This window comes from Gouania willdenowi, chromosome 16, assembly GCF_900634775.1.
Source record: "Gouania willdenowi chromosome 16, fGouWil2.1, whole genome shotgun sequence".
Taxonomy (NCBI): Eukaryota; Metazoa; Chordata; class Actinopteri; order Blenniiformes; family Gobiesocidae; genus Gouania; species Gouania willdenowi.
In genome coordinates, this window is record NC_041059.1 from 26,427,490 (window position 1) to 26,455,000 (window position 27,511).

General features: G+C 39.8%; 1 protein-coding gene across 1 annotated transcript in view; it reads left to right on the forward strand.

Moving 5' to 3' along the window:
- The first annotated feature begins 3,453 nt into the window (after window positions 1-3,453).
- rspo2 (R-spondin 2) overlaps window positions 3,454-27,511 on the forward strand; it is an 85,263-nt gene continuing 61,205 nt past the window's right edge. Inside the window, exons 1-2 of the mRNA XM_028471042.1 lie at window positions 3,454-4,048; window positions 4,281-4,585. Coding sequence (XP_028326843.1) covers window positions 4,486-4,585 — 100 coding nt within the window. The 5' untranslated portion in view covers window positions 3,454-4,048; window positions 4,281-4,485. The remainder of the gene's footprint in view (window positions 4,049-4,280; window positions 4,586-27,511) is intronic.

Consider the following 27,511-nt stretch of genomic DNA (forward strand, 5'->3'; position numbering starts at 1 on the left):
TTGCTTTGAGTATATTTAGTATCATTAAAGAACAGAATGTATTTTTATTCATTTATTTTGGTTGTTTATTTGGCTTGATAGAAATGCTCTCTGGCTACCATCTGTTTACCAACAGTTTACTAGTTTACCAACTATTTGTATGACTGTTTTGGGAAATAAAAACAATGGTTTCTGTCTGTAATTTGAGCTTGGAAATGAAAAAGATAATATAAAACTATAAATTAGGGACCTGCACGACAGTGGTGTGGTTGCAACAAAAACCAGCTGTGGCCTAAAACATGAAAAAAATCAAATTTCAACAAACTGATAAAAACATGATGAAATCCATGTATTAAAATAGCACTGTTCATCACACATGTAGAGACATATTGGTTGGTTCTGGATTCTTAAAAATAGAAAAAAAAATTCTACAAACTAAAAACATAATTTAAAAGTTTCTTTTATCAGTAGTTAGAAATGGTGGGACGCTACACTGAGCTCACGATACGATAGACATTAATGGGCTTGCAAAAACAGTATGATTTTTTGGAAAGGATGAAGATTTTTAAAATGCATTTTAAACTCTGGACATACTTACTCTGTTACTTACAATATATACTTACTCGATTGTTCCACCTTTAGTAGTTGGATACTGAAAAACTAATAAGGTATGAAATGAATGGCTTCAATTTAGGAGTAAAAATAGATACACAAATACACTTCATGCCATTTAGCTTGAAAGGATAGATTTTTTCAAAGGAAACAACCTTTCTCAAACTGTGAGCTACTTTATAGGTACTGTATAGTCTGAAAGGCTACCAGTTAGAAAAGCACTTCTTAAATACTACATTTTCACAATTTGACTTTGATTAGAGGATAAGATATGAAAGCTTAGCTGTGACTTTAAATTGTATAGAAATCATTCCAGCAAATTATTTCTGTCTATTTTTATTTTTTAATAATGTTAAGGTCTCATTTATTAAGATAACTGTTTTTCAGGAAATTTTCTTTGATCTCCTGACATGTTTTGACTGTCAGTCTTCCTCAGAGGCGTCCGCTGATCGCTTTGATGTTTCCTTGACTTCCGCGTAATAATTCCAGCAAGTTCTTTATGTCTTATTTTTGAATAATGTTTCATTTATTCAGACTACTGTTTTTCACACCAAAGCAATCAGCAGACACCTCTGAAGACGACTGGCAGTTGACCGTCGAAACAAGTCAAGAGATGAAGGTAAAGTTATTTCTCCGAATTCATGCAAACGTTTCATTTTCATTAAATTGTATCGAAAATCCACCTTGAGTTTTTAAACATATATCTTATATATATACTGTATCATATTATATGGAACCTACCACTGACCATACACCAGACCTGCAACATTAAAAACATTTCTCACAATGTTTCAGTGAAAATATTCATTTCAAGATGGTTACTTTAACACTAAAACTTTGTCAGCAATATTTAACTTTACTAAGTACTAACTACGTCTCACATCTATTTATCTTTGTGAGTTTGAATCCTGGAAAGTAAATCAGATGGAGCTCATTGGTGACTAGAGCTCCTCACAAGGTCCACGAGGGGCTACCTGATGCCTACGGGCACCGTGTTGGTGACCCCTGTTCTACTGTATGACTGTTTTGGTACTTGGAGTGACTTTGAGTCAAGTGTGTTTTTGGGTGCTATTGTTTCTATGGAACTCTAGGGTTGACCAGAGCTCCTGCAACCTATGGTTCAATATAGGGGTAAAACTCAAATGTACATGGAGAACATGCAAACTCCACATATAAATACTCATCAGGTCTATCTTGTGGTTTGAATTCAATTCCATGTGCGCCACACAGTGGACTTTCAGCGATGATGAGGGGGAATCGCGCTGCTATTCTCGGACGCTGGAGCTCCTTCTTTTCCCATTTGGAGCCACAAACATGAAGAATTGCTAAAATTATCCTGAACTTTCTTATCCTGTATTTGACATTTTGGAGAGTCTGAGTCTTCCATGACTGTGGCTTTAAAGTTGTTTTTTTTTCTGTCCAAAAATGTCTGACACAACTCCGGGTGAGGATCATTGATGAAACAACTGCACAAAGGCACAGAGGCCTCAGGGCCACACCATCTGAATGCTGACGTCACCTCCTCCTGTGTGCTCTGCATTAACAGAGAGAGAGGAGACAGTAAAGTGATTGGTTTGTCCACTCCTCAAGCCACACCTTTTCACTGTGACACATCATGGAATGAAGTGTCACGGCTCTAAATATTCACATGCACCTTGAACTGTGCTTATACACGTTGTGTTTTTGGTGAGGAATCCAAACCAGCTGCTCACAGCCCTGCTGACCACAATGTCTGCCTCTGCACTGTGGACAAATAAGCAAACAAAGTCAGGACCGAGGTCAGCATTGGCTTTCACACACTGCATTCCCTCATGAAAATGTCCTTTTTTTTCTCCCCCTTTTTTTTTTTTGTGTGTTTCTTTTTCTGTTAAGACAACAACTTCCTGTACTGTTAAACTGATCCCATAGGAATCAGTTTTTTACAAAGTCCAAGACCTTTTTTTTTTTTTTTTAAACAATATTATTTTATGGGAAAAGCTCCCAAACACAGAATATCATATCCACACACATGATCTCCTTTCGTTGTTGCCTCACTCCTGTAAAGTGTCACATTGGTCGCCTGCTTGATAAAAATCATTTCCAGAAATAAATAACAGATTAAGTGCCACACCTAGTGGCTGAAGGGGGTAGAGCATTCACAATTTATTGGGACTGCAGAAGGTGATCAAGCCCTGAATGAAAAAGTATTCTGACCACGAAAGAAAAAAAAAAATCCCACAGATGTTAAACCTGTTGGTTTGTGGCAGATCCAGTTGCTGAACTCACCCCGTGTTTTCTGGGGTGGGGTGGGGTGCCCCCCCACGTTTGTTTTTATACTTCAGATTTACAGAGTTGAATCTAATGACACTGAGTGATGTACCATACCAACTTCTACAAGGAGGAAGGTTCTGACTGTAGGATGGAGGCTGGATGTTGAGGTCACAGAGGTCATTGTGTGTCGATAGTAGAAAGAGGAGTTTTTTTTTTTTTGTTTTTTTTTTTTTTTTTTACAAATGATTATCTACTAAATCTACACACTTTTATCTGTATTTCATTGGTAACCCACATGGGCACAAAGCGCCAGTCTAAGGGAGAGGCAAATTTCAAATTACTGAAAATATTCATGTACTACAGTTAGTGTTTATTGTGATTATTTTTCAAATAAAGTTGTGTAGTAGTGATACAATTCACTGAATGTGTTAATAAAAAATGGATTTATTACTCGGATGACGCACTGTTTCTTATTTGAAAGGTGTAACAGGTTAAAACTCGCGCGTAAAGAATAAAGGACCGTGCGTAATGGCGACAATAGAGAAACGATTGCGGATAACACCTCGTGATCTGAACGAGCATCAAGTCAAATCCACAGTTTGCATCGTTTAAACGTCTTTCACGCTCTAAAGTAATAGTCTGATGTCGTCTCTTTGCTGATCAGTTTGGCAGCTTTTTGGATCAAATGCGAAACGCTTTGTGTTGTTAAACTCTCACACCTTCATCATCTTCAACAACAGGAACAAACGCACATCAAGAGATCTCCACACGTGACAGCAGCAGCATGCAGGGCTGTATATGAGCGAAGAGGCAGCAAGCATCAGGACCAGTCCGGAGTCAGCAGCGCGCACGCTCCCTCAGACTCTCTCTCTTTCTCTTTTTTTCCCCTTCTTCTTCTTCTTCTTCCTTCTGCAGAGCAACACATGTGTTGGCTCAAAGGACAAGTTTGTGCGTAAGAAAGCGCAGGTTAACGGAATCTCAGCAGCTTTTTTGGAACAGAGAGAAGGAAAGGAAAGGAAAGGAAAGGAACCCCCTTCCTCCTCCCTCCTTCACTGCTGCCACCTTTTTCCTCCTCCTCGGATCTGTTCTCTTCTGGAGACACAAGTTTCTCACACAGACAGAGGGATGCTGGATATTTCAGAGCCATGCAGGCACTCTGAGGGAACCTGAAAGTGAACCAGAGAGGAATTAAACCAAATAGCAAAAGGTATACAAGCATCACAATGTCTTAATGAGTGTTTGTTGGTGATTTTACGCGCGCTTGAGCGCATTTTGGCTGAGGCGCGTTTGAGCTGTACGCAATTCATTTTCCAAAATGTTTCCAACGCTGTTTCTGTTTCATTCTCATCATCATCATTACATCATTGTCTCGGAAGGTGTCGGTTTTGTTGCACTTTTCTCACAGTAATCTGATTTGGTGCTGGTTCTTCTATCCGCAGCGGACACTGGAAGCAGATCAGCGCGCGCCCCGTGCAATGAGTCCAACAGGCGATGTGATGCCGATGTGTTCGCGTCTCGGCTGATGTTTTGACGCGTTTGTGGATCAAAACTCAAGAAACTGGAGCGACGACTGAGAGTTCACCACGAGCCCAGCCGCCACTGACTTTTTTCAGCTGGAGTCCGAACAACAGCCCCGCCGTCCAGATGCAGTTTCGACTCTTCTCCTTTGCTCTGATCATATTGAACTGTATGGAGTACAGCAACTGTCAGGCGCCGTCGCACCGCTGGAGGAGAAGCAAAAGAGGTAAAACACGTTTGGGAGCATCACTTCAACTCCAACCTTTTTGTTTTTTTTGTTTTTCCCCTTTCATGGTTTTCCATAAACGCAGCATCTTGATAAACTCATGAAATACAAACAAAACTCAGCAAATTCTCACGATTTTATCTTTGGATGTTGTTAATATTAACTAGTTGGAGATTTCTAATTTGTGTGTAGCATATTTTAATGCTGTAGACCGTGCGTAAAATGTGGCAAATTTGTGGATAGTGGGATTGCTAAACACGTGCGTTTGTGAGAGTTTTCCATTCATTTTTTTTTTTTTTTTGGCTTCTACAGCCCCATTTTAAACACATATAACAGACTGTGTTGCATTATGGGGCTGGTTGTCAGAGAGATAATTCAAAAAGATAGCTGTGGAGGTGTTACATATGTAGCCCTCCCCAGTCCCAGGCTCATTAACTGGCACATCTCTTCTCTATCCCCTGTTAAGCTTGTTTTAATTGATCTCATATCCACTTTGAAGAGTTGGTATAGGAAACTTCGCATAACAATCGCTCAGCAGAGGCGCAGGGGGTCGAGACAGGGATCAGCCCCCTTTGTAAATACCCTCTCTGCTCCCAGTGAATGGAGGAGACAGTAGGATTAGGAAAGTGGCCCCTGTGGAGCCCCTTCACTGACCTGTGACATAACACCAATCCACCAAAAGTCATCCTCAGGGGGAGATGTGTTGGGCTTTATTGGGGCACACATGAGATCACGCACTCTTGGTACAGTAAAAGCACATTTACAGTTAGGAGGTGGAAGCAGAGGGGTCTTGTAAATTATAAGGCAATCAGAGATTTAATCATATGCGTTGCTTGCCAGGGGGGACGGACGGACCTCCGACCAAACTCCTTGCAAGCCCTCCTCTGCCCATCTGCAAATAATCAGGCAATCACTGCAGGGTACTGGCGCACGCGCACAGACACACACACACACACACACACACACACACACACACACACACACACACACACACACACACACACACACACACACACACACACACACACACACACTCCTCTTCCCTCCCTGTGCACTTTGTGATAGCACGCAAAGCGATAGAATGTCAGTGGGAGCCACCTAAACCTGCTGGGGTATGTCTGAACATCTTTAGCTGCCTCCATCCATGTGCTCCATCTGTGTGTGTGTGTGTGTGTGTGAGAAAGGAACACGGAGGAGAACAAGGTGGGGGTGGGTTAACCAGTAGGTATGAGATCAAAAGGTTAACTCACACATTTGACCTCAGGGACAGCTTTAGGCCGAGCATTAGAAGCTACACATTGTTGCCTCCTGATCTTTGAACGGATGTTACACTTGTCAAATAAATCCCAGCTAAATATCGACATGTTTTTTACCTTACCAAATTAGTTCTAGGTGTGTGTGCGTGAGCTTTGAAATCTGGATCAGCGCTTATGGGTGAAAACCAAAGGTGGCAACTTGCCCAGTAGTTCCAGTAGTTAATATTGGCTCCCTTCTTTTATTTATCACGGTTGTATGAAGAGAAAAAAAAAAGCATGTGTAGGAGATGTTTGTCCAATAAGCTCAAACATTTCTCTTGCCCTCAAGGTTCCTGTGACAGCTTTATATACAGCCTGCCTGTCTGGCATGCATGGGGAGCTATCCAAACCGTTCAGGAGTGTTGAGACCCAGACACGCTTCAAACTCACTTTTGGCACGACTGCTTCATGTGTAGCAAAAGACACCTAGCGTAATATAACCAACACCTTTTTTTTTTCTTTTTAAAGATGGTGTATGTAGAGAAAGAGAGAGAGAGAGAGAGTGTGTGTGTGTGTTGGGGTAGGGGGGTGGGGTGGGTGGGGTGGGGGTCGGATTGATTGATATACTGCCTGCATAAGCGAGTGAGGTGCGAGGGATGGAGATGCCATCATTGTGAGGGTATGTTGAGGCATAAAACAACCATTACGTATGACTGCGCTGCTGCCAAGATCAGGATCTTTGTGTGGTCTGATCTTGTCTTGTACACACACACACACACACACACACACACACACACACACACACACACACACACACACACGCACACACACACACACACACACACACACACACACGTACACACACACGCTACTACCACTCAACCTCCTGTTTGCTCGGTGTAACTGCATGAATAGATTTTCTTTAATCTACAACAGATGACCAAACATATTAAATTTACACCTCCTTAGCTTCCATTCTGCCCACCAGAAACAGGAAAATGATGCCAATGAGCCCTGCTATGATATCATAGTTAGACACAAGGGTATTACTTTTCATTTTTATTCTCTGGCTAATGATGCCACCTGCTGACTACATAAAATCAGGCCGGAGGACCAGCGCTAGCCTGCCTGGAGGAACAGAGTTACACAGTGGGGCCCTAAGCCGTTAAACAGGTAATGAATAGGTAATAGCAGCAGAGAGTGGTGAAAAGCTGCCATATGATATTGTTAACCCTTCCACATTTAGCTAGAAATCCAAAAATCAGAATTCCCAGCAGGCCCGAGCATGTCCAGGATCACATTCAGCTGTGTAATATGTTACTCTGCTGCATTCGCAGATGTTCCTGAAGGACAAAAACTCACTTCATGAAGCCTTTGCACTACAGACGTTCACTTCTGTTGGTGACAGTTTGCATAAGGAACGTTTTTGGAACCAGAAACAAACCTTTGATTTGTAAAGTCCATCTCTCTGAAAGCGTGTCTGAGCCTCTAGGTTAGGTTTAGTTACAGCAAGGCAGAAACTATCATGATTTGAAATTTGTTTATAAGTCAAAGGCAGCTTTTGGCTGTATTTGTTTAAGAAGTATTTAGTCTTTGGAAGCAACTGAGCCACTCAAGCAGAGTGGCCTCTGTTTCTAAGCCCTGGAAACCAAGTCTGTGTGTGAGAGCTCACACAAAGCTCCCAGGTTTGTGGGTGTAAGTGTTAATGTTGGAACCCAGTCCTCCGACGCAATATAATATGTTGATTAAGTGCCTAAAGGGGGGATGAGAGCGAGTGCTCCAAGAAGCTGCTTTTTAAACCAGCTTTGCCACTCTTGCCTTTGGAAAAAGTGAAAAAGTGAAAAAGAGCCGCAGATGGCACGTCTGTTAACGGGGCCTCTCCTGCCATTATACCACTTCTAATCCAGGTGATGTTAGCGCTGCATCCACACTCCTTCTCTCCTTTCCACAAATAAAACCAGGAGCCATTTATTTCATTTATGGGGCTGAGTATGGAAATGCTGGAAAGCCATCTGATGGGATAGAGGAGACTGAGAGCACATCACATCCTCCCCCCCCCCCCCCCTTCCTAATTTTAGCTGTCCTCTGAGATTGTGCTTGTTAGAGAGGGGATTTTTAAAGGGATGAGGAAGGCATATTTAAGCAGATCAGCTGGAAAAGGCTGAATGTGAACAGCATCACCTGAGAGGGATTACAGCGAGTCTTGACCTGAGCCCCGAACTCTGGCATCAAGGAGCAGACAGAGGTGTAAAGAGTACTGATTTATCCTATACTCAAGTAGAAGTACTGTATTTTGATTGAGATTACAAGTACAAGTACATGAATTACTCAAGTAGAATTAAAAAGTAGCTCAGTTAAATAGTACTCAATGTCAAGGTTACTATAGTTACTTTCACCCCCATGTTTATTGTTGGTAATAAATCTTGTTGTGGTTCCCTTGCATACAGTAAACATCTCATGTAGAAACTTTAAAAGGTTGGAACTTAACTTATTTTCCCCAAAGGCATCTGTATAAAATAAAAAGTTTGTCATTTAAAAAAAATAAAAAAATAACACCAATGACTTAAATTCAAAATAAATGAATGATCATGCTCTAGGTATAGCTACGTTTATGAACGTTTAAACTGAGAAGGAAAAAAAAACGGCATTCACTGGTGTTCTGGTGCGGGGCATTATGTTTAATCTGATTGGTCGGCTATGATGTGATGCATTTGATTGTTGTCTGGTCATTTCATTTTTTGTAGTTTCACAATCTCTGTTGATCATTTAAAAGAAAAAAAAATAATTTACTCAGTAACAGCTGGGTGTAGAAATGTAACAAATTACTACTTCAACATATTTAAGAACATGTAAAATTTCTGATTTAGAAATATACTCAAAAAAAGTACAAGTACCCATAAAACTTAAAGCAACTTAAATCCAGTAACGTGAGTACTTGTGATCTATTACTTTCACCTTTTGGCTCCCAGGGCCCCCGTCAGCTAATCAGAGTACAGGGAGATACATACCAGCACACCCTGCAGGTGCAAGCCCTCCACCTTTACATAGCGCTCACTGTTTCTAACCAATCACATCCAGTGTCTGCCTTGGGAATAGTGGTGCCCATTAAGGACAATGACTCACTTATTCAGTGTATTGATAAATGAAATTAGTCTCACCCAGCCTGTAAACTCCATGGAATGAGTGGCCCCTTGTTTGGCCTCTGCTGTCGATCCCGGCCTGAGAGTGTGGCTCCGGCTTCCAGTCGCAGCGGTATCAGATGAAGCTGGAGAAAGGCTTCTCAGTGCACCCGTGCCATGCTACACGAGTGAGAAACAAAAAAGACGTAGCAGTGGCATGAGCTTTCTGCAAAGGATACATTTAACAGAGATGTTTACTGATGAACTGATACTGACCTAAAACTCTCCATCAAATGTCAATCTGCAGATTCTTGTCTTCACTTTTCTATGTATCCACATCTATCTACTCTTTAGGTGTTGCAGGATATTCATTTCACATCAATAGGAAACCTAGTTTTACAACACGTACCCATTAAGCAGAAGTGTAAAGAGTACTGATATATCTATACTACTCAAGCAGAAGTACTGTTACTTCATTGAAATTGTACTCAAGTACAATGAAGTCATACAGAAAATACTCAAGTACAAGTAGCTCAATTAAATAGTACTCAAAGTATGAGTTACTTGTTACTTTCACCCTCATGTTTATTTGTAGTAATAAATATTGCCGTGGTTCCCTTGCATACAGTAAACATCTCATGTATAAAGTTAAAAGCTACATTTATGAACTCTAAAACTGAGAAGTGCGGTGCATTACGTTTAATTTGATTGCTAAGATAGATGTAGTTTCACATTGTCCTTTGATCATTTTACAACAAAATATACTAATTTACTCAGTAATTGTTTTGATATGGATCAAAACTCATATCTCGATAATTGTTTTGAAAATAGCGATATTGATATAAATCTCGATGATTTTATTTCAAATGAAGTGTGATCAGAAAGATAATTCAGAGTTAAATTTGCTAATGTAAAATGCCACACAGGGACATTTATTACCAACCAGTTGCAAAATATGTGCCAATTTTGGCTTTTTCTCCTATAATGGACAGCATGTGTGAGTGAGGTCTATAGTGTGGCTTGTTTAGGGGAAGGTCTGGGTTAGGACGCACTCAGGAATCCATAAAACTGTGCTTTTCATGCTGTTTTGAGAAGTAACGAAATAAATATATATATAGGCGATATTGTAATTTTGTATATAACCAATATAGAAAAATCGATATGTCGATATATCGCCCAACCCTAGTTGGGTGTAGAAATGTAACAAATCACTTTACTTCTTTTAAAACGTACTTAAGTACAAGTAAAATGACTGATTTTAGAAATATACGAAAAAAAAGTACAAGTATTCATAAAAGCAACTCAATTACAGTAAGGTGAGTACTTGTAATCACCTCTGCCAATAATCACATCACAGCAAGAAAACAGTAATTGTGCAAAAGTTTAATAATATTTTTTATTTTTTTTTACCCTTTTCGTAGTGAGTGGGGAGTGCTGAGTGGGGGAATACACAAGGGGATCTTCTCTTCCACTTTCAATCATTGTCTTAAGTAGATCTCATGGGCTGGCAAAGCCAAATGCCAAACAGATGTTTTTATTTCAGGATTAATTTTTACCACACTGTAAAAGTTCTCTTTATTTCCATTCAGGAAATGTGAAATAAAACAAACTTATGATATAAAGTCCACTAATACACACCATATTTCCTCATGCTGTTAGGAAACTCCTGAGCAGCTCACAAAAAGTTGAGAGTGTGAAGGAGATTTTGTAACCATCACCTATGCCCGCTTCCCCAATCCGCATGCCACTCCCCCGCAGCAATTAAACCTTAATATGTTTCCTTATAGAGCTACCAAATATGACCAGCCAATTTAGTCCAAATCTCTCAAGTTTATGAGGCTGTAAAGACCATAATGTTGGGAATGATTTCTAAGTGCCACTTATAAAACAACAGCACCAGGAGCATTTATTTCCTTTGCTAGGAATGTCTCATAGAAAACCTTCACAGGTAGAAGAAGGGGAGAACCTTTTAGTTTCCAGACCTCTCATTCCTAAACCACACCCATTCATTCAAACGCTGCTCAGAGGTAATGATGTCAACACAGAAAATATGATGCTTTTTATTCCCTCTGTGAATCTCGTCTTGGGAATTGTTCAAATGTTGCCATTTTTTTCTGCAGTGATGTTTCTGAATGAAAAGCTTGAAATAGAAAGAGTGCCATCTAGTTTTGAGTTTAACATCACATTTTGCAAATGGGCTTTTCTCGAATTGATTCAATATGCATCCACATACCCAAAATAGTAGATCATGATTTTAGATGCACCCAAATGAATATTCTTGGCCGAAAACAGAAATGAGGAAACCAAGGCTGAAAACCGAAAAAAAAATATTTTTTCCAATTATTAGTACCATTGCGTTTATAGCTGTGACTGTGTATACTAACTGACCAAGGCAAATCAAGGCATTGCCATTGCATAAATCAATACAAGAGCACTTAAAGAGCGCAAACCTAGGCCAAGTTTAGATCAGCTCACCAAATTTTATTTAAATTGGTTTATAACTTTTTAAAATATCCTTGTTCATAAACTTCTTCTGGGTACTGTACCTACAGTACAGAATCATCTCCAAAATCGAACTTGTTCTTTCTTTTGACATTGTCTATAAGCCCACCAATTTCATTTAAATCCATTCAAACATGCACATTAACAGACAAGTTCTTGATGAAGGGTAGCATCTCTGCTTTATCAATGGGAAGTCTGTTCCGCTTCTCATTGAGAACATGAGCTGCAGACTTGACCTGTCAATGCTCTAGGCTTCTATTGCCTGGATAGTCCACGTCGTTTGACTCTATATGAACACGTAAGGTTAGGGCTAAGGTTTGTACTTCAATTGATTACAGTGGTCTTGGAACATTTCAACTAAAAGTGACTGAAAAAACACTGAAAAAAACAAGGATTTAACATGTTTAGGGACAATGATGCAGCTTAAATGCACACATGTTCTTTGATACGCTGAGAAAAAGCCAGTGAGGGATTCACTAATGTGCTTCACCTTCACCTTGTTCTCCTCTCCTTCCTGCCTTTTGCTGAAAATCATATCCACGTTGTTATAGAGCATCAACAAGTTCGGCTGAACTACAACCGGAACTTCTCCACGCCGAATAGCATGTACCACATTCCCATTAATTCAATGAAATGACTCGGTTCGAGGTAAAATTGTAATCTACGTTGAATTGCCTTTGAAACGATATATCACACGACTATGTTTGGATAATTTTAGAAAATACCGGAAAATGGGGGGGTGCCCTTTCAAAGAGGTCTCCGAGAGGCTCTTGACATTCGCTCATAGAAGATCCATCTCAAATTACAGCCCGATTCAACAAGCATAAGCAAAAGTAGTCATTTGAAAAATGGGGCCCCCTGGTGCCCCCGTGGCTCATATGGAGTAATGGGCCCCATTCATATTGTATATTGCTATGTGTCAATGATTCGGTACCACCAACTGTTGCAATATTTGATTCACAAATAATGAGATAACAATTTTAATGGAAATTGCAGAAAAAAGGGAATTGTGCGAGGCATTATCGTAATCAATGTTGAATTACCTTTGAAATGATATATCACACGACTATGTTTCTATAAATTTGGAAATTACCGGAAATGGAGGGTGGGCCCCCGGGCCCCATTTTAAAAAAAGGACTCTGAGCGTCTCATCATATTCTTTCACAGAGTATTTATGCCAAACTGCATTCCGATCTAACAAGAACTAATGTAGGAGTAGTCATTTGAAAAATGGGGCCCCCGGGGACCCCCTGGTGCCCTTGTGACACATACGGGGTAATGGGCCCCATTTATGTATTGGTATGTGGCAAGGATTCAATACCACCAACCGCTGTAATATTTCACTTGCAAATAAATGATAATCGACTTTGGTTTTTTTCTCTTTTGGGGCGCCCCCAGACCCCAAATCAAAAATCGGGCTCCGAGCGTCAATGTGTACACATCCATAGATTATGCCTACCAAATTTCAGCCCAATCCGTTCACGAATAACCGAAGAATAGCGATTTTAACTAGTGTACACAACAACAACAACAACAACAACAACAACAACAACAACAACAAACAACTACAAAGTGAGTGCCCGGCCTAAAAACAAGCAGCTCTACAACTCTGCAAAATAGCATTGTGAACGTAAAACAAGACCAATCAGGGTGTTAAAATGATCCTAGCCAGTTTCTAATGAGCTCTAACTCAAATCATACAATGTTCATATGAGTTTCAGCAAAAACAGGAAACCACAGATTATCCCCTTGTTTACCTAAAACCGGGTGGTGTGAACGGCGCTAAAACAACCTTGGATGAATACAGATGCAAAGTAAATACTCAAAATAACAAACCGCCTCTGTCATCAGTGGTTACAGCCTGCATATAGAAATATTATGGCATGAATAAGTTGATCAGAGGTGTGATTGACTAGCTCACTGTTGTGAGATACTGATCTAGCCGGACATTTGGTGAAGACAAAAAAGGCAACGATTGGTATTCGACATTAGCAAACTTCAAGTGAATCACACGCCTGTCCAGCATTACCACATGTGGTCCATCCAGAAACCTCAGTCAAACACCTTTCATGACTGTTGGAGATTTGGCCAGAAGAAAGTTGGCAATGTCTCTATCCACAACTGCCAGAAACATTTTTAGTTGTTGTTAGGTGTTTTGAAATAATCCCAAGTTGGATCAAAACGTAACCCATCGCAATGAGCTATGACCACAGGTTCTCTAATAATAAACCCCTTCTCTAAATGGTAATGCTGTTGTTTTATTTATTGCATCTGAAAACAAATTTCTTGACATTAAACACTGGTTGCTTTTGTTGGTGTCAAACTTTGATTAATAGTCCTGGAAGACGTTTGACAAAGTTTAGGCCAGTTTGTTCAGGTTTTAAACATGAACAAACCGATGCAGTAATTAAATAGCAACAATGTACAGGATGAGCAGAAATAGTAGACACATAGATTAAATGCATTAATAATAGTATACAGTTAGTTGGTCTTTAATCTTAGCCTCCAAACCTGCACTAAATTGGCTTCTGCAGCGAATCCATTAATATCTGCGTAAACGTGATACAGAGCAAATTTGCCCCTTTGAGCATGAACCCTCTGCAGAGTATCAATATATTCCACTTGTAAATGTAGAAGCAGCTGAGCTTTTGAAAAGGCTCATGTGCAGCAACATAAGAGCCACTGAAGCGGTCTTGGTGTTCCTATACAAAGCCCTACTCTGTATCTGCTCCTATTTGTCCTGTCATTGTGTTCCTCCGAGCACGTGGTGACTAGATTCGCATCGATCGGCATAGGCTGGAAATTGGAAACTCAAGGAGGCCTTGTGAGACAGTACACCAACGTATCCAAAGAAACGCACACACATATACACTGGCTGTTTGATTCAGTGCTGCCTCCATAGGCGTCTGATTGCAACCCCCCGCGCCCTCCTCTTAACACTCAACAGATGGACAAGACTCCCCCACTAGAATCCATGCTTTTATGGGACCGCTAATTACGCTTACATGCCACATCAAAAATAAAGCTCTGCATGCAATGCCTTTGGTATGGAGAGGAAGTGAGCTGGTCAGATGCAATAAAGCGTCTTTCTGTGAAGCACGCCTGTAATTTAGCAGCCTGCACTTGGACATGGAGAGGTAAAGGTAAACGTGGTGCAGCTCCCCCAATGCTGCCTGCTGACTAAAGAACTGACCGTGCCCATCTGTGTAATTACAGGAAATTAGTTGCCTGATAATTCTTAATTATATATTCTTTAAAAACCTTTACTCACCCAAATGACATTTGAGGAGAACCGACTGTACCAAGCACACAAACAAGGCCCCACCCTTTGTCCCTGCAACTAATTACTACTACACCATTGAGGCTTTGGTTGAAGTTGGACTAAATGTTGGTAAATCAGCACGTTCAATCCAAATGAAGTCTGTATAGAATAAACTTTTGACTCGTCACTGTAAGACCTTTGAATGAACTAATGTATGCGCCTCACTGTGGACTGTTTCAGTTTTGTTTTCTTGGCAGTGGAGCTGTGTTGAGACTGCGTCTATATCTCCTCACACTCGAGCTTTGCGGTGAGTGTCGGAAAAGGCTTCATGGCTGCCTGTGGAGTGCAGAAGCACCCGGCGTGTTTTTAATCAGGAACAAGGCTGGGAGTCATTACTGGGCCTTGATGCTTAGCTCATTGTCTCTGTGACTCCCTCTTTGTGGAGAGACAGGAAAGCAGAGCAGAGCGGGAAGAAGGGAGGGAGTGTGGACGGGGGGCTACGGCGAGGGCAGCGTAGCATGCATGTTAGATTTAAAGGGGTCCTAAAGGTCATCCACTGTAGACTTATGAGGTGAGAAGAGGAGGAGCATGAAAGGAGGAAAGTGATGGAGGGACATCATGCATTGGCAAGTGATGGAGTGGTTGGAGAAGAGTTGTCTTGTTGTGCATCAAAGCTAAACAAAGACTTGGGATTAGCTTTGAAATTGTAGCTTTTCTTAGTGTTTTTCTACGCTAGAAGATCTCTTCTGTCAGTGCTGGTCAGTTTTCCACTCTGGTACTATTTGTTGAGCTTTTTCTGAGAGGAGAACGCACCTCTGTCAGTCTTAAAACAACTCCTGTTCAGCTGCTTTCTATCTGAGTTGACAGGCACAGACTTTCTCTTAGTTCTTTCCTGTCCCAAAGGTAAAAAAAAACGAAACACATGTTCCCTGATTTGGAGTGTGTTCTGGGAGTTGTGCATGGTGCACGTTAGCAATGTCAAACACTAGCTAACCCGGCTGTAGATGAGTTCCACGAGCCTGCAGTGAGGAAAGAAAAAGTTATTCTCTGTAGTTTGGGTCATTTTAAATACATGTTTTTGTAGAATAAACTAGTGTTACCATCCATCCATCCTTCTCACATTCTGTATGTTCTTAACCTGATGCTTATCCATCGTGCAAAACCTGAGACGCATTGACATTCCTGTGCAAAAGCCTTTTTTGATAAATAGCTTTTAGAACAATCACATCTTCTTTCATGGGGTCAATTACTAAGTTTGATTAATTGCATGGATTTGTTTTTTTTTTTTTTTCTGTAATTCAGAAATGATGTGACTAAAGTGATCTCAAATACAGGATAGTGTTTTGATTTATCTTCAAATTCTTACTCCGGTCTGTCTCTCTCAATGTATAACTTACGTTAAAGCTAAACAGAACCTATTTAAAAGCAGTGTTTCTCTTGCTGTTAAACTATTTCCTGTGTGTGCTTTTGTGCATTTCTCCAATAGTACACACATCTATACTAATACGGATACAAAAAAGTGTAGAAGAGTAATTGTGGGTAGAAATGTGCAAGCTGTGTTATAACTTTTTCCCCCGCTACACACTTTAATGCCATGCTCTTCCACAGAGCACATCAATTGTGGTGATTGCTTTGGACTTGTCTTTCTTCATGAGGGTTTCTTGCTGATTTCCTTGGTACGAACCCAGACAATAAAACAAAAATGTGGTGGAGCCCAAAGTTAGACAGAGGAGTATAAAGCTTTAAAGGGTGGGGGGGAAGAGAAAACCATTAACATTTCTCAGATTCTTTCGTTCTTTCTCCGTACCTCTAGTTGTGCACTTGTGTTACATCTTGGCTGGCTTCTCCTCCACTGGATATTATTTTATTTGGATTGGGGCCAGGAGTCAGGAGCAGCGGCCTTAGCTGTGCTAACAGCTGTCACTGGCAGGAGGAACAACGAATGGGCTTCTGTACACGAGGTCAAGTGTGGTTTACATGTTTACCAGCTTATAGCTTCAGAGATGGCACCACCGTAGTTCTGTAAGGGACGCGAGTGAGGAGGAACCCAGCCGGTTAGCATCACTAAGGATTAGATAGTATCTCTGGGATATTTTTCCTCACTGTTCAGACAAGAGGAGACAACTCCTCCGCTTCTGCTTTGTGCATTTTGGACGTTTTTGAGGAATTTTGTTCCAACAGCCAGAACTCAACCACCCGATTTCCCTACTTGTTTGTTGCAGTAAACATTGTGGCATGTCGGCGCAAGACCAGTACAGCCGCCTTGCATCTGACTCGGCTGCCTTTGTGAAATATGTTTGGTGAACTCATGGCACCCAGAGATTAATGATGTGGGTCTTCAAAGTTTCTTTTTATTGCAGCGCCTTCATTAGAGCCTGAATCTTTGGTGGCAACTGTCACAAGGGCACATGTTTCACTTTGCTAAAAGGAAATTAATTGAAGATCCTTCTTGTGTGTTGGTCTTGTTTGCAGATCTGTCACGAATGCTGTGAATGCCTCTGTAATGGAGTCACATTTATACCACGTTAGAGGCGGGTATGTTAGTTATAGACAACTCGTTCCTGGTTTTATTTTTGTTTAGGTTCCGGTTTGGATATATTGTGTAAAATTTTACATTTCTCTATACAAATGTGATAGTTTTAAAGCTTTTAGAAGACATGGGGTGCACTACTGTGTTTTTAACAGTTATGGAAGTGGTTGTACAAACGTACAAGGAAGGGTTAGGGTGCAAATTTCTCTATAATTTGCCTTTGACACAGAGCGAACAATGGCAACTGTGAAAGTACACCTTTATCGTGCCTATGTGTACATAAATCTGCTAATCAGCCTTATAATGTCTATTATTTATCCCTTTACACCGATTGGACTAAAGCAGTGGTTCTCAACCTTTTCAGCCCACAACCCCCAAAATAAAGGTGTCAGAGACCGGGGACCCCCCCTGTACCCTAAGGTGGTTGAATACAGACATGAACCTTGAAGAACATTCATGTGGAGACAGGTCCATCTATAAGGGGAAATAAAGGGGAGATCTTTTTGGGGCCCATCCGTAAAGTCAGATAAATGATGGTCCATTGTTCTATGAATCTGTGATAACCACATTTATTTATTTATATGAATAATATCCACTGTTATACAGGAAGTTTAGTATTATTTGCTCCATCATAGTAGATAGTCACCTTAATGATGTAAATCCTTGTTTAAATCAAAAATAAAATGGGTTGAAAGTGACCAAAAATGGTGGAAAAGGTGGTGAAATGGGATTTTAAAAATCACAGAAATTGGTTGAAATTTGCAAATTAGAGAGGCCAAAAACTGACAGAAAAAGTGGTAAAAAGTGGTTCAAAGTGTCAATGTTGGCTTAAAAGTTGCAGAAAAAAGTAGGAACAATTAGTTTAAACTGGCAAATTCTGGGCATAACAAATCATGAATGTGGTTAAATTGGGGAAGAAGGCATGAAATATGGTGAAAAAAGATTAAAAGTGACAATAATGGGTTGACGTCAAGTGGGAAAAGTGGTGGAAAGGGTTTATAAGTGTCGGAAATGTCTTGAAAGTGGAAAAAATGTGCAGAAAAGGCAATGACAGTGACAGAAATGAGAGTAATGTAGCAAAAAGGCATTAAAAGGAGCAAAAATATGGCAAGAAAAAGTTAAAGAAAATAGGTTAAAATATGGTAGGTTTGGTGTAGTTGTAGAAAAATGGTAAAAATAAGCAAAAATGGGTTCAAATTGTTAAAGTATTCTTAGTTTTTTTGAAGGCATCTGGTGACCTCTCCTGGTGTCTCACGACCCCATGGTTAAGAACCCCTGGAGTAAAGTACCTAACCTGCCCAAAACAATGCATATCACAAGTCAGTCAGTCAGATTTATATTGACTTTACATGTTAGTGCACTACACTCTATGTAGTGGTAACCTATGATGATATATGCAGACATGGTAAAAAGAAACTGTCACCAAGAAAATCACAATATATCGTGAATCAACATTTTTTTCACCTTTTGTCATTTTGATTTAAACACACTATATATATTAATTAAATCCTCCCAGTTAATTTTTTTTTTGAAATATTCCTCAAAAAAGACACTACTTCCACTCCCTGGAGGTGGAGTGTGGCCATTTTGAGCCAAACCAAGCTGGTTTGTTTGAGAAGGCCTGTGCGGTGCCAACCATTTAGTAGAATTTTTGTGGTGGTGTGAGAAGACTCTGGCAGACGTAACCCAGGCACCTGCTGTAAGAGGAGGTGGATGGATACGTCTAAACAAACAGCCTTGTGAAATACCTCAGATGAACTTCTTTTAAAGGTCCTCTTTGTGTGCGTGCCTGCACTTCACTTATTAATCAGGTCAAGTGAACACACTAGCTTCTGGCAGGTACACAGAGGCTCAACAACTGCCACCAGATGATCCAATAATGGCGGCGCTGTTCCCTGGTATGGAGCGGACTCCAGTGAGGCGAGAAGACAAGTGAAGGTTGTGGTATTTTCCCCTGAAGGACCTGATGTCGATATTGATTCCAGACCAGTTTTATGTTAAATGAAAAGAAAAAAAGAGGCTTTGATGCTTCAGTTTTTTTTTTTTTTGCTTGTTTAGTGTCAGGCACCACGACTGAAAGTGAGACCAGCTCTTTGCCATCGTCTCCTGTGGTGTTCTCCACTTTTGACCCATGGAAATCACCTCAGATCTTCCTGCTGTCCTCAGTGGGTGAGAAAAGCGTGCGAGGTTGTATCTTGTTAAAGGGTTAATGAGGTCAACTTTCACTAAACACATCAGCATAGGTATGTGCTGAGTTTGAGCCGGAGCTTTCTTTAAAAAGTATCAAGTTCTCGTTTTTTCTGTTTTGTTTCGTCTGCCACACGTGACATTTCATATTCATAAACTTAATTCAGCTTTTCTAACCCTCCTTCCTTCCTTCCTGGGTCTTTCTCATCCCAAACAACATTGCGCCCACTGTTTAAAATTATCTCAAGAAGTTACGAGACAATGTGCGCCACAAACAGTAAATGCAAAGACCTAGACTTTGGAAACTCGCTGAATTATGTGATCTGCAGCAGCTGGCATGTGGTTGAAAATAACGTGTGAAGTGCCTTCACTCAACTCCTTCACTTTAGACCAATTTTTAGTGGCTGCTATATCCCTAAAGTGGTTCCCTTTGTGGCTCCGTCAAACTTTGACTCTGTTTTAGAGAGGGAAAATAACTTCTTTATTTGTTTTTGGTTATTGTAACTTGTAAAGTTGTTTGATGGAAAAAAGATGCAGATGATGTTTTTAGAATGTAAAACCTGTTTTGGATGACGCAATAAATTATTAACTCATGACTTTATTTGATTTCTACTACATTTCACTAAACCACAAGGTTTTGGCTGATATGCATTTAGGAAAAAAAAAATACTTGATTATGGGCGGGGCTCCTGGAACTGCTAAGACACACCCAGTCCATGCTATAACATCTCCAAAGAACAATCTATGCTATACTAACTACGTATCACGATACTTGGGTTACGATGCGATATTATGTCGCTATATCATGATATCACAATATTCTACCCAGTGAATATCAAAATGAAACGTAGAGATGAAAAATGAAGTTGCTGTATATGTTCATCAGAAGATATTGATCACTCAGAGGACAAATTGAGTCAAAACTATTTGATCAAAACATCCTATTATTATTTATTATTAGTGTTTTTGCACATTTTCACTGAAAAAAAGAAAATGTAGTGTTACACATTGCCATCATAAAATAAAGTGCAACAAGTCTCTTCTCACTGAAACTACTGACTGTGTAGAAGTCTCAAAGTAACCATGACAACATAATGTAACAACTGTAAGTGAGAGCATTAAGGATATTGCACATTGCTTTTTGGGGTTGAGAATCCTGTAGAAGAATGCAAAGATGGCGCCGATACAGAAAAATGTCATGAGAGATTTATCTCAATCTGTGCTGGCTATTACTATTTTGTGGTTTCACGGTAACTTATAGGAAATCCCTTACGGTATCACACAAAATTTTAATGTTCGACTGCGATGTAGGAAGTTACATTTCCGATATTTAAGATTTTTGTTCTGATTTGTTTATGGTGTTTTGCGTGATATGACGGCACTCCACAAGACACAATATTTTGTCCATATTTGGGTGTTTCCATAAAAAATACCAGAAATGTGTTGGGATTTTTACCTTGGCAGTGTATTTGGGGGCACATTGGCATCAGTGGTGGAATAGAATAACTTTTGGATGAAATACAGGTACACTTTCAAAAATGTTTGGGATCGTCGCCTGTAGCTTTAAATTTGTTTAAAACTATTCATGAACCACTTTAAAAGTTACTGTAGAATATAAGTCCATGTTTCGGTAGATCCTCATGACCCATTTGGATCAGTACTTTCCTTGCAAAAATGTAAGCTCGGGAAGGGTAATGCATATCAACACCACAAAAATGTGTGTTTTTGAACATGTTAATAAAATGTGTTAACATGACTTTACTTCTCAAATGGTAAAATGTAGTCATGAATGGCAAGCCATTATTTTAATAGGTGAAGCTGTTATTGTTAGCATTTGATAGCTAAACTGTTACTCTTCTCAAATAAGTAACTTATTATAAGGTCAAATTAGCACATTTTTATTAGAAAGATGATGGAGGAATGAAGTAACTCTATGAAGAAACTGTAGTCCTGCATAGAAAGAAATTACCCTTTGTATTTCACGCTACTTTCCTATTAATATTAGATTGAGCATGATTGCATTTTAAGTAAAACTTGTTATAATTTTTAAGATTGTTTTTGAAATGTGTGACCGATTAAAATAAAAAAACAAAAAAAAAAACACAATGAAAATCCCGTTACATTAAGGTCTAAGAGGAGAAATAGTTCAAACCTACACACAAAGCACACATTAAGTGAATCAGGGCCTCACTTGTTCAATTTCCCCTGCTAATTGTATTTAGGCTTACCTAAGTTTAACACTAGGATGCAAGGGTTTGCCAAGTTAACAAAGGCTTGTAATTTCATTATAGTACTGTTAGTAAAATGTTTTCTGTGCATTTAATTTCACAGTAATAGCTTCCCTTATACTACAGTGACACTGTGAGGGAGCTGTAGTGACCCCTCCCCTCCCTCACTGTACTTGTTTATGCACTCCACCTCACCTACATTTAGAGGTATATCTATCTATCTACACGTCTGTCTGTCTGTGTGTATGTGTGTGTATGTGTGGAGCAAATGTCTGTTCGACCAGAAACTTTTTTAGCAGCTTGCACACAGGCCGAGTGTGTGCATCTATTACTTTGGACTTAATTGGTGATTACATTTCAAAATGTTTATTTTCATTTTATTTTTAAATGTGGGTTACACTGGGTGGAGAGTTAGACCGGAGAGATGGGAGGGGCATCTGAGCAGCCTACTCTCACTAATATACTAGCAAAGCTCTCAAGTGTCACACATTGGGCGTGAGGCACACACGCATGTGTGTGTGAGACTGAGCCCACACGGAGAGATGGACAGGTAGCGAGACAAACACACACACACACACACACACACAAGTGGGTGCATGCGCGCACACACACACACATGCACACACACGATAAGCAATAAGCACCCCTGCATTAAGAAATGTTAAATGCTAAATAAATAGTTTTATTTGTATCAGATTCTACCTAAACCGCCGTATTGGTACAAACTTTATTCATCAATTTATCATGTGCATGTCCCATAGAATTAAACCAAAGAAATCACACACGCTATTTTACTTTGCACCCACAAATAAACCCCTTTATAACACTACAGAGTACAGAGTATGTACACTTATTGTACATCCAACCTTCAAACACATACTCATTTGGCCATAATTGAAAACTCTACTTAAGCTCCCACATGAATACATACCTCCACTGTACTAGTACTAGTATATATAATTTGGTATTTTCATATTTTTATCTCACTAATTCATTGTTTGAAATAAGTTTATTAATGGGTTTTATTTAGATCCTTGACTTCTCTTTCTTTGAGGCCATTGGAATCCGTGTATCATTCGTTCATTCATTTTTCATTATGTAACAAAAACATGAAAAACATTTATTTGAAATTTGTTTCCAAAACCAAAATGAAAAAACGGGAAACGCCTTGTTTTTCAAATTCAAGCTCTTTTGCTTCGGTACAGAAAACGAAAAACGGAAAACGAACATCTTTATTCGTTTTCTCCATTACCGATTGGCCAAGGTACGTGACCCGGAAGTGAAGCGTTACACATATCTTTAGCTCTGCAACACTTAGGAGTCTCTAAATCCCCTGTAATGTCTGTGAGGAGGTTCTGTGCCCAACACCAGCTAAAGCGAAAAGGACACGTTTCGGATGCACAGTTGGAAGCAGCGATCTTATCATGCCGAACTGCCGTTAGCATAGCCGTTAGCGTGGATGAGAGTACACTTCCGGGTCACGTACTTTGGCAAATTGGTAATGGAGAAAATGGATAAAGGTTTTCTTTTTCCGTTTTTCATTTTCTGCACCGAAGCAAAAGAGCTTGAATTTGAAAAACAAGGCGTTTTCCGTTTTTCTGCTACTCCCTGTAACAGAACCATCTAAATCTTACAGACAAATTTTATATGCTTTAAGTAACTCCGCCTTGTCTTTTGTCTTGTTTATTCTGGTATAAAAGTCTTAGCTCAGCAGATACAGTACAAGCATCTGGATAGCCAGAAACATTTCCCATTCTGGCTAAAAGGAAACAATCCCCATCCAACTCCTTTTCCTTTTTCAGATGTGTGAGCTGGAAGTGGGGATGAGATTTGTCAAGGTGATGACAATCAGCATGGGGGAGAGAGTGAAGGTGGGGAAGGGATGAAATAGGCTTTCAAGGGATGTAATACTGCACACAAGCTGTGTCTGCATCCGCCTGCTTCTCCTGATGCCAAATCTCACTCAGGAGCACATTTGTGTGTGAGTGAATTACTGGACTCGCCGCACATTGAGCTACAGGTGTGAAAATTAGGTGTGAGGTTTATGTGTGATAAATTACCAACATGTGGGCTAATCAGAGCCACTCCACCTTTTTTTTTTTTCCTCACAGCCGTTTCTAACTTCTGTTTTGAGAGGAAACACATTTTTCTCACATCTTGGGTCAATTTGTGAAAGTGTAAATATTGAAAAACTCAAATTCAAAACAGTCGAGCTTGTGTAAAGCCTGCTTGTTTTTCAGGTGCAGTCTGTTTATATACCGGATGCTATAGAAAGCCCTTTAATTAAAGATTGTGTTTGTCCAAGAAAAAAAAATCGTGTGTGATGGAAAAGCTGTGAAGCATACAATGAGTTTTTTTTTCTGACTTAACGTACAACCTTTTCTACTATATTTGATGGCGTGGTCTATTTTAAATCCTGGAATACACCAACAGTTTTTTATTAAAACAGCATTTGTCTTGCTCACATTTCTTAGAGAGTTGAACAGATCAACTCCAAATGTGATGTGCTCTCCCCTCTGTACTTTTACAAATAAAAACCATGAAATCTTCTGATTTTTATAAGTTTAGTCCAAAAATGTTTTGGCAAAAGCTTATAAATAAACCTATAATTCAACCATTTCTGTCAAAGTAAAACCCACAAAATATTCGATTATGATGAAATCAGCAAATCAAAGTGCTTGTTTCCTGCAGTGCCTTTGGTCTGCCAAGTTTATTTTGTGAATACAAATCATTGATCGTGCAACTACATTGTCAGTGTGTTGCAAGTTTAGTACTGGAGGTTTTTTTTAAGAACTTAAATGGACACACGAAAAAAAAAGGAAAACAGGAACCAAATGCTCATCTCGTCGTGCTTTTCCAGTGAGTGGTTCAATCCGTTTTGGCGAGTCATCGATAAACTCCTGCGTGCATCAAGGCTGTTATAGATGTGCAGCAATCACAAGCAGGAGGAGTGATGTGTGTTAAGCGTCGCGGCCTGAGATCAAATGATCCACAGACTGTGGGCTTAAATCCTTTTTGCACCTGTTCTCCCCAAAATGGGTGCATCTAGCATGTGACGCTGAAAAAAGCCATTAAAGGCCAATCTTCAGTGAAGACTTTTCAAATTAACCAAAATTGACACTTTTTTAAAGACATAATTTTATATATGTAACAGGGTTCTCACCAGGAATTTCTCACAGCATAGAGGGATCACGTGGCACATGAACGAGCGCTGCTGGTGTGGACAATTTTGAAATTTATAACTGTTTGAGGGCCAAATTAAAGTTGAAGTAGTTTTCTTTTTTTCATCTTTGTCACTTTGTTATTTGTTATTACAAGGTGTAGGATCATTTTAGTTTATACCGGTACTTCCTCCTACTCCTTTTCAAACATGTACTGGCCTCGTGCAGGATTTTGTAACCATTTATTCTCACTTTGCTAATTTTTAAGTCAAATTAAAATCAAATCAATTGGTGAAGGGTCATGAGTTACTCATGCCTGGTATATATATAAACAAGAAATAACATTTAATATAATATTTATATATATTTTATATTTTTTACCCGCAGTCATATTGGAACTTTTTTAGTTGAATGTCTTTGTTTAGATAATGAAGCACACTGTTTATATTGGACAGTGATTATAGGTTACAAAGCGTAGCATGCAAACAGTAGAGCTTTAATCGTCCCAGGACACGGCCTGAACCTATCCGACCCGAATTAAGTCTATGTCTCTTTAAACCCGTATTCACATCCGTGTGGGCGCACATGTAGAATGAGTCGTTGCGAGTTATAAACATGGCAAGCAGCTTCATGTACCGCTATGCGCTACGTCCTGGTTGAAGCTACACTGTTTAAGGCTCAAACGTACTCGAGCGGACTCCGCTTTGCTGGACTGGCCGCACTCCTCGGAGCTTAACATACTCTAGGACGGTGATTACGGTTACGTAAGCGGAGGATGCACAGAGGCCGCATCGGGGGCAGCTAAAGGCCTGCAGGGGTCCTCAGGTAAAGACTGGAGCAAATCGCCTGTATTGAATAAACAGTGCGGTTGATGTACTGTATGTGTTTCTTGGTTATGCAGATTAAAAAGAGGGTTAAACCAACCCGTGCACACCTTGAAGTCCCTTTTGTGTCCAAGTGTGCATCAATTATTACAGCAGTACTGCTTAAAAAAGGAAAAAAAAAAAACAAAACAGAAAAGCCCCCCTAGCTGTTGAACACAAAGCATCGCTCTGTGATGTGGGAGCAAAATTACAACGTGGGGGGCCCCTACGCACAACAGCGCTGGCGACAACCTTGTGTAGAGGTTAATTCGGTGTGTTATGATATTGTTGTGCCTAACAGATGTAATTTACACAATTTTAGCTTGAAACCACTTTAAAGGTTTGCTGTAAATGCATTAAATCAAACCCCCAAAAATAAAAGCCCAATACAACAACATCATCTGTAGCATCAAAACCCTCTAAAGTAAAGTTTTTAATTTCACTGGAAAAGTTAAACCCACCTAAATGTTTGCATTGTTTCACAGCACTGTTATAGTAATAGCCACGCTGACTGTGAACAGATCATCTGTTGTTTTCTGCTCGCAGTGCAGCTGTAAAACATTTTATGTGCCCACAACCCACAAAGAAGAGGCAACGTTGTTAGCTGACCACCACATCAAGGTCACGCTCCCATTTTTATTCCTCCTTTCTAAATGACCGTGAAGTTTTCCGTGGTGGTCACGTGGCAGTTATAGGTCACAGATTTAGCTGTCTGTCATCATGGCCGAGAGTGTTGAAATACCAGGACACGTGTCGTGAGATAACGTCAGCTCGCGCTCCGAGAACTACGCTGACCCTTTACCATCAGTGGATCAAAATGTGGATCCATGACAAAGGGTTTAAGTCGTAATGCAGCACAACCTGACAGTATAGAGACAAGAAAAGTGTGAGGGTGGGGCCATGTTGACTGTGAACTGGACAGTTGGGTAAAATGGGTGAATTGATTGTTTCTAAATCAGCGTTCAGTGTCCCTATACCAGACATGGGCAACTGGTGGCCTGGGAGCCTCCAGAGTAAACGTACAAAATGACAGAAAAATCCACAAAACAAAAGCAAGAATACATTAAAAAAAAATACAAAGAAAAGGAAAATACGGTAGAAGATGAGAAAAATACTCCAAAAACACACAAAACTTCTACAAAAATGATCAAAACGACAACAGTAATACATAAAGTGACTCAAAAGTACTCAAAAAGACAAGAAAAACCAAAAAATGACTCCGCAAACCCACAATACTAACAAATAAGCAAAATGACAACAGAAAAACACCAAACGACAACAGAAACTATATGACTCCAAAAAAACTTACATTTTACAGGAATAATAACACATAAGGACAACAGAAATGCACAAAATGCAGTCATAACAAGAAAGTTATTAACACACATACTGAGAATATCAGAAAAACACTCACAATTACTATAAAAATGCTTTGTTGTTTCCTGTGTTAATGCTCAGATTGGTCATTATTCTAAATGCTGATTTGAATGTTGATAATGTGGCCCTTCGATCAAACAAAGTGGCCCCCACTGTGACAGAAGTTTCCCAGCTCTGTTCTATACCATTAAAGAAAGCAGTGGATCAGGTGGTAGACCATGTATTCTACTGATGAAAATGTTCCTGATTGTCCTTCAGCTAGCGCCCTGCATGCTAGCTCTGTTAACATCGTTGTGCCTGTGTGAATGTGACCAACACTGCTTTAAGACCATGATAGTCCGGTGACTCTGCTTGGTTGACAAGGACGAGCTCATAATATTAATATTACTGCACTTTTCAAAGAGTTTCTTCTTTACGCTGGCATTAACCAAATGGAACAATGTTGTCATAGTTTTATATCTT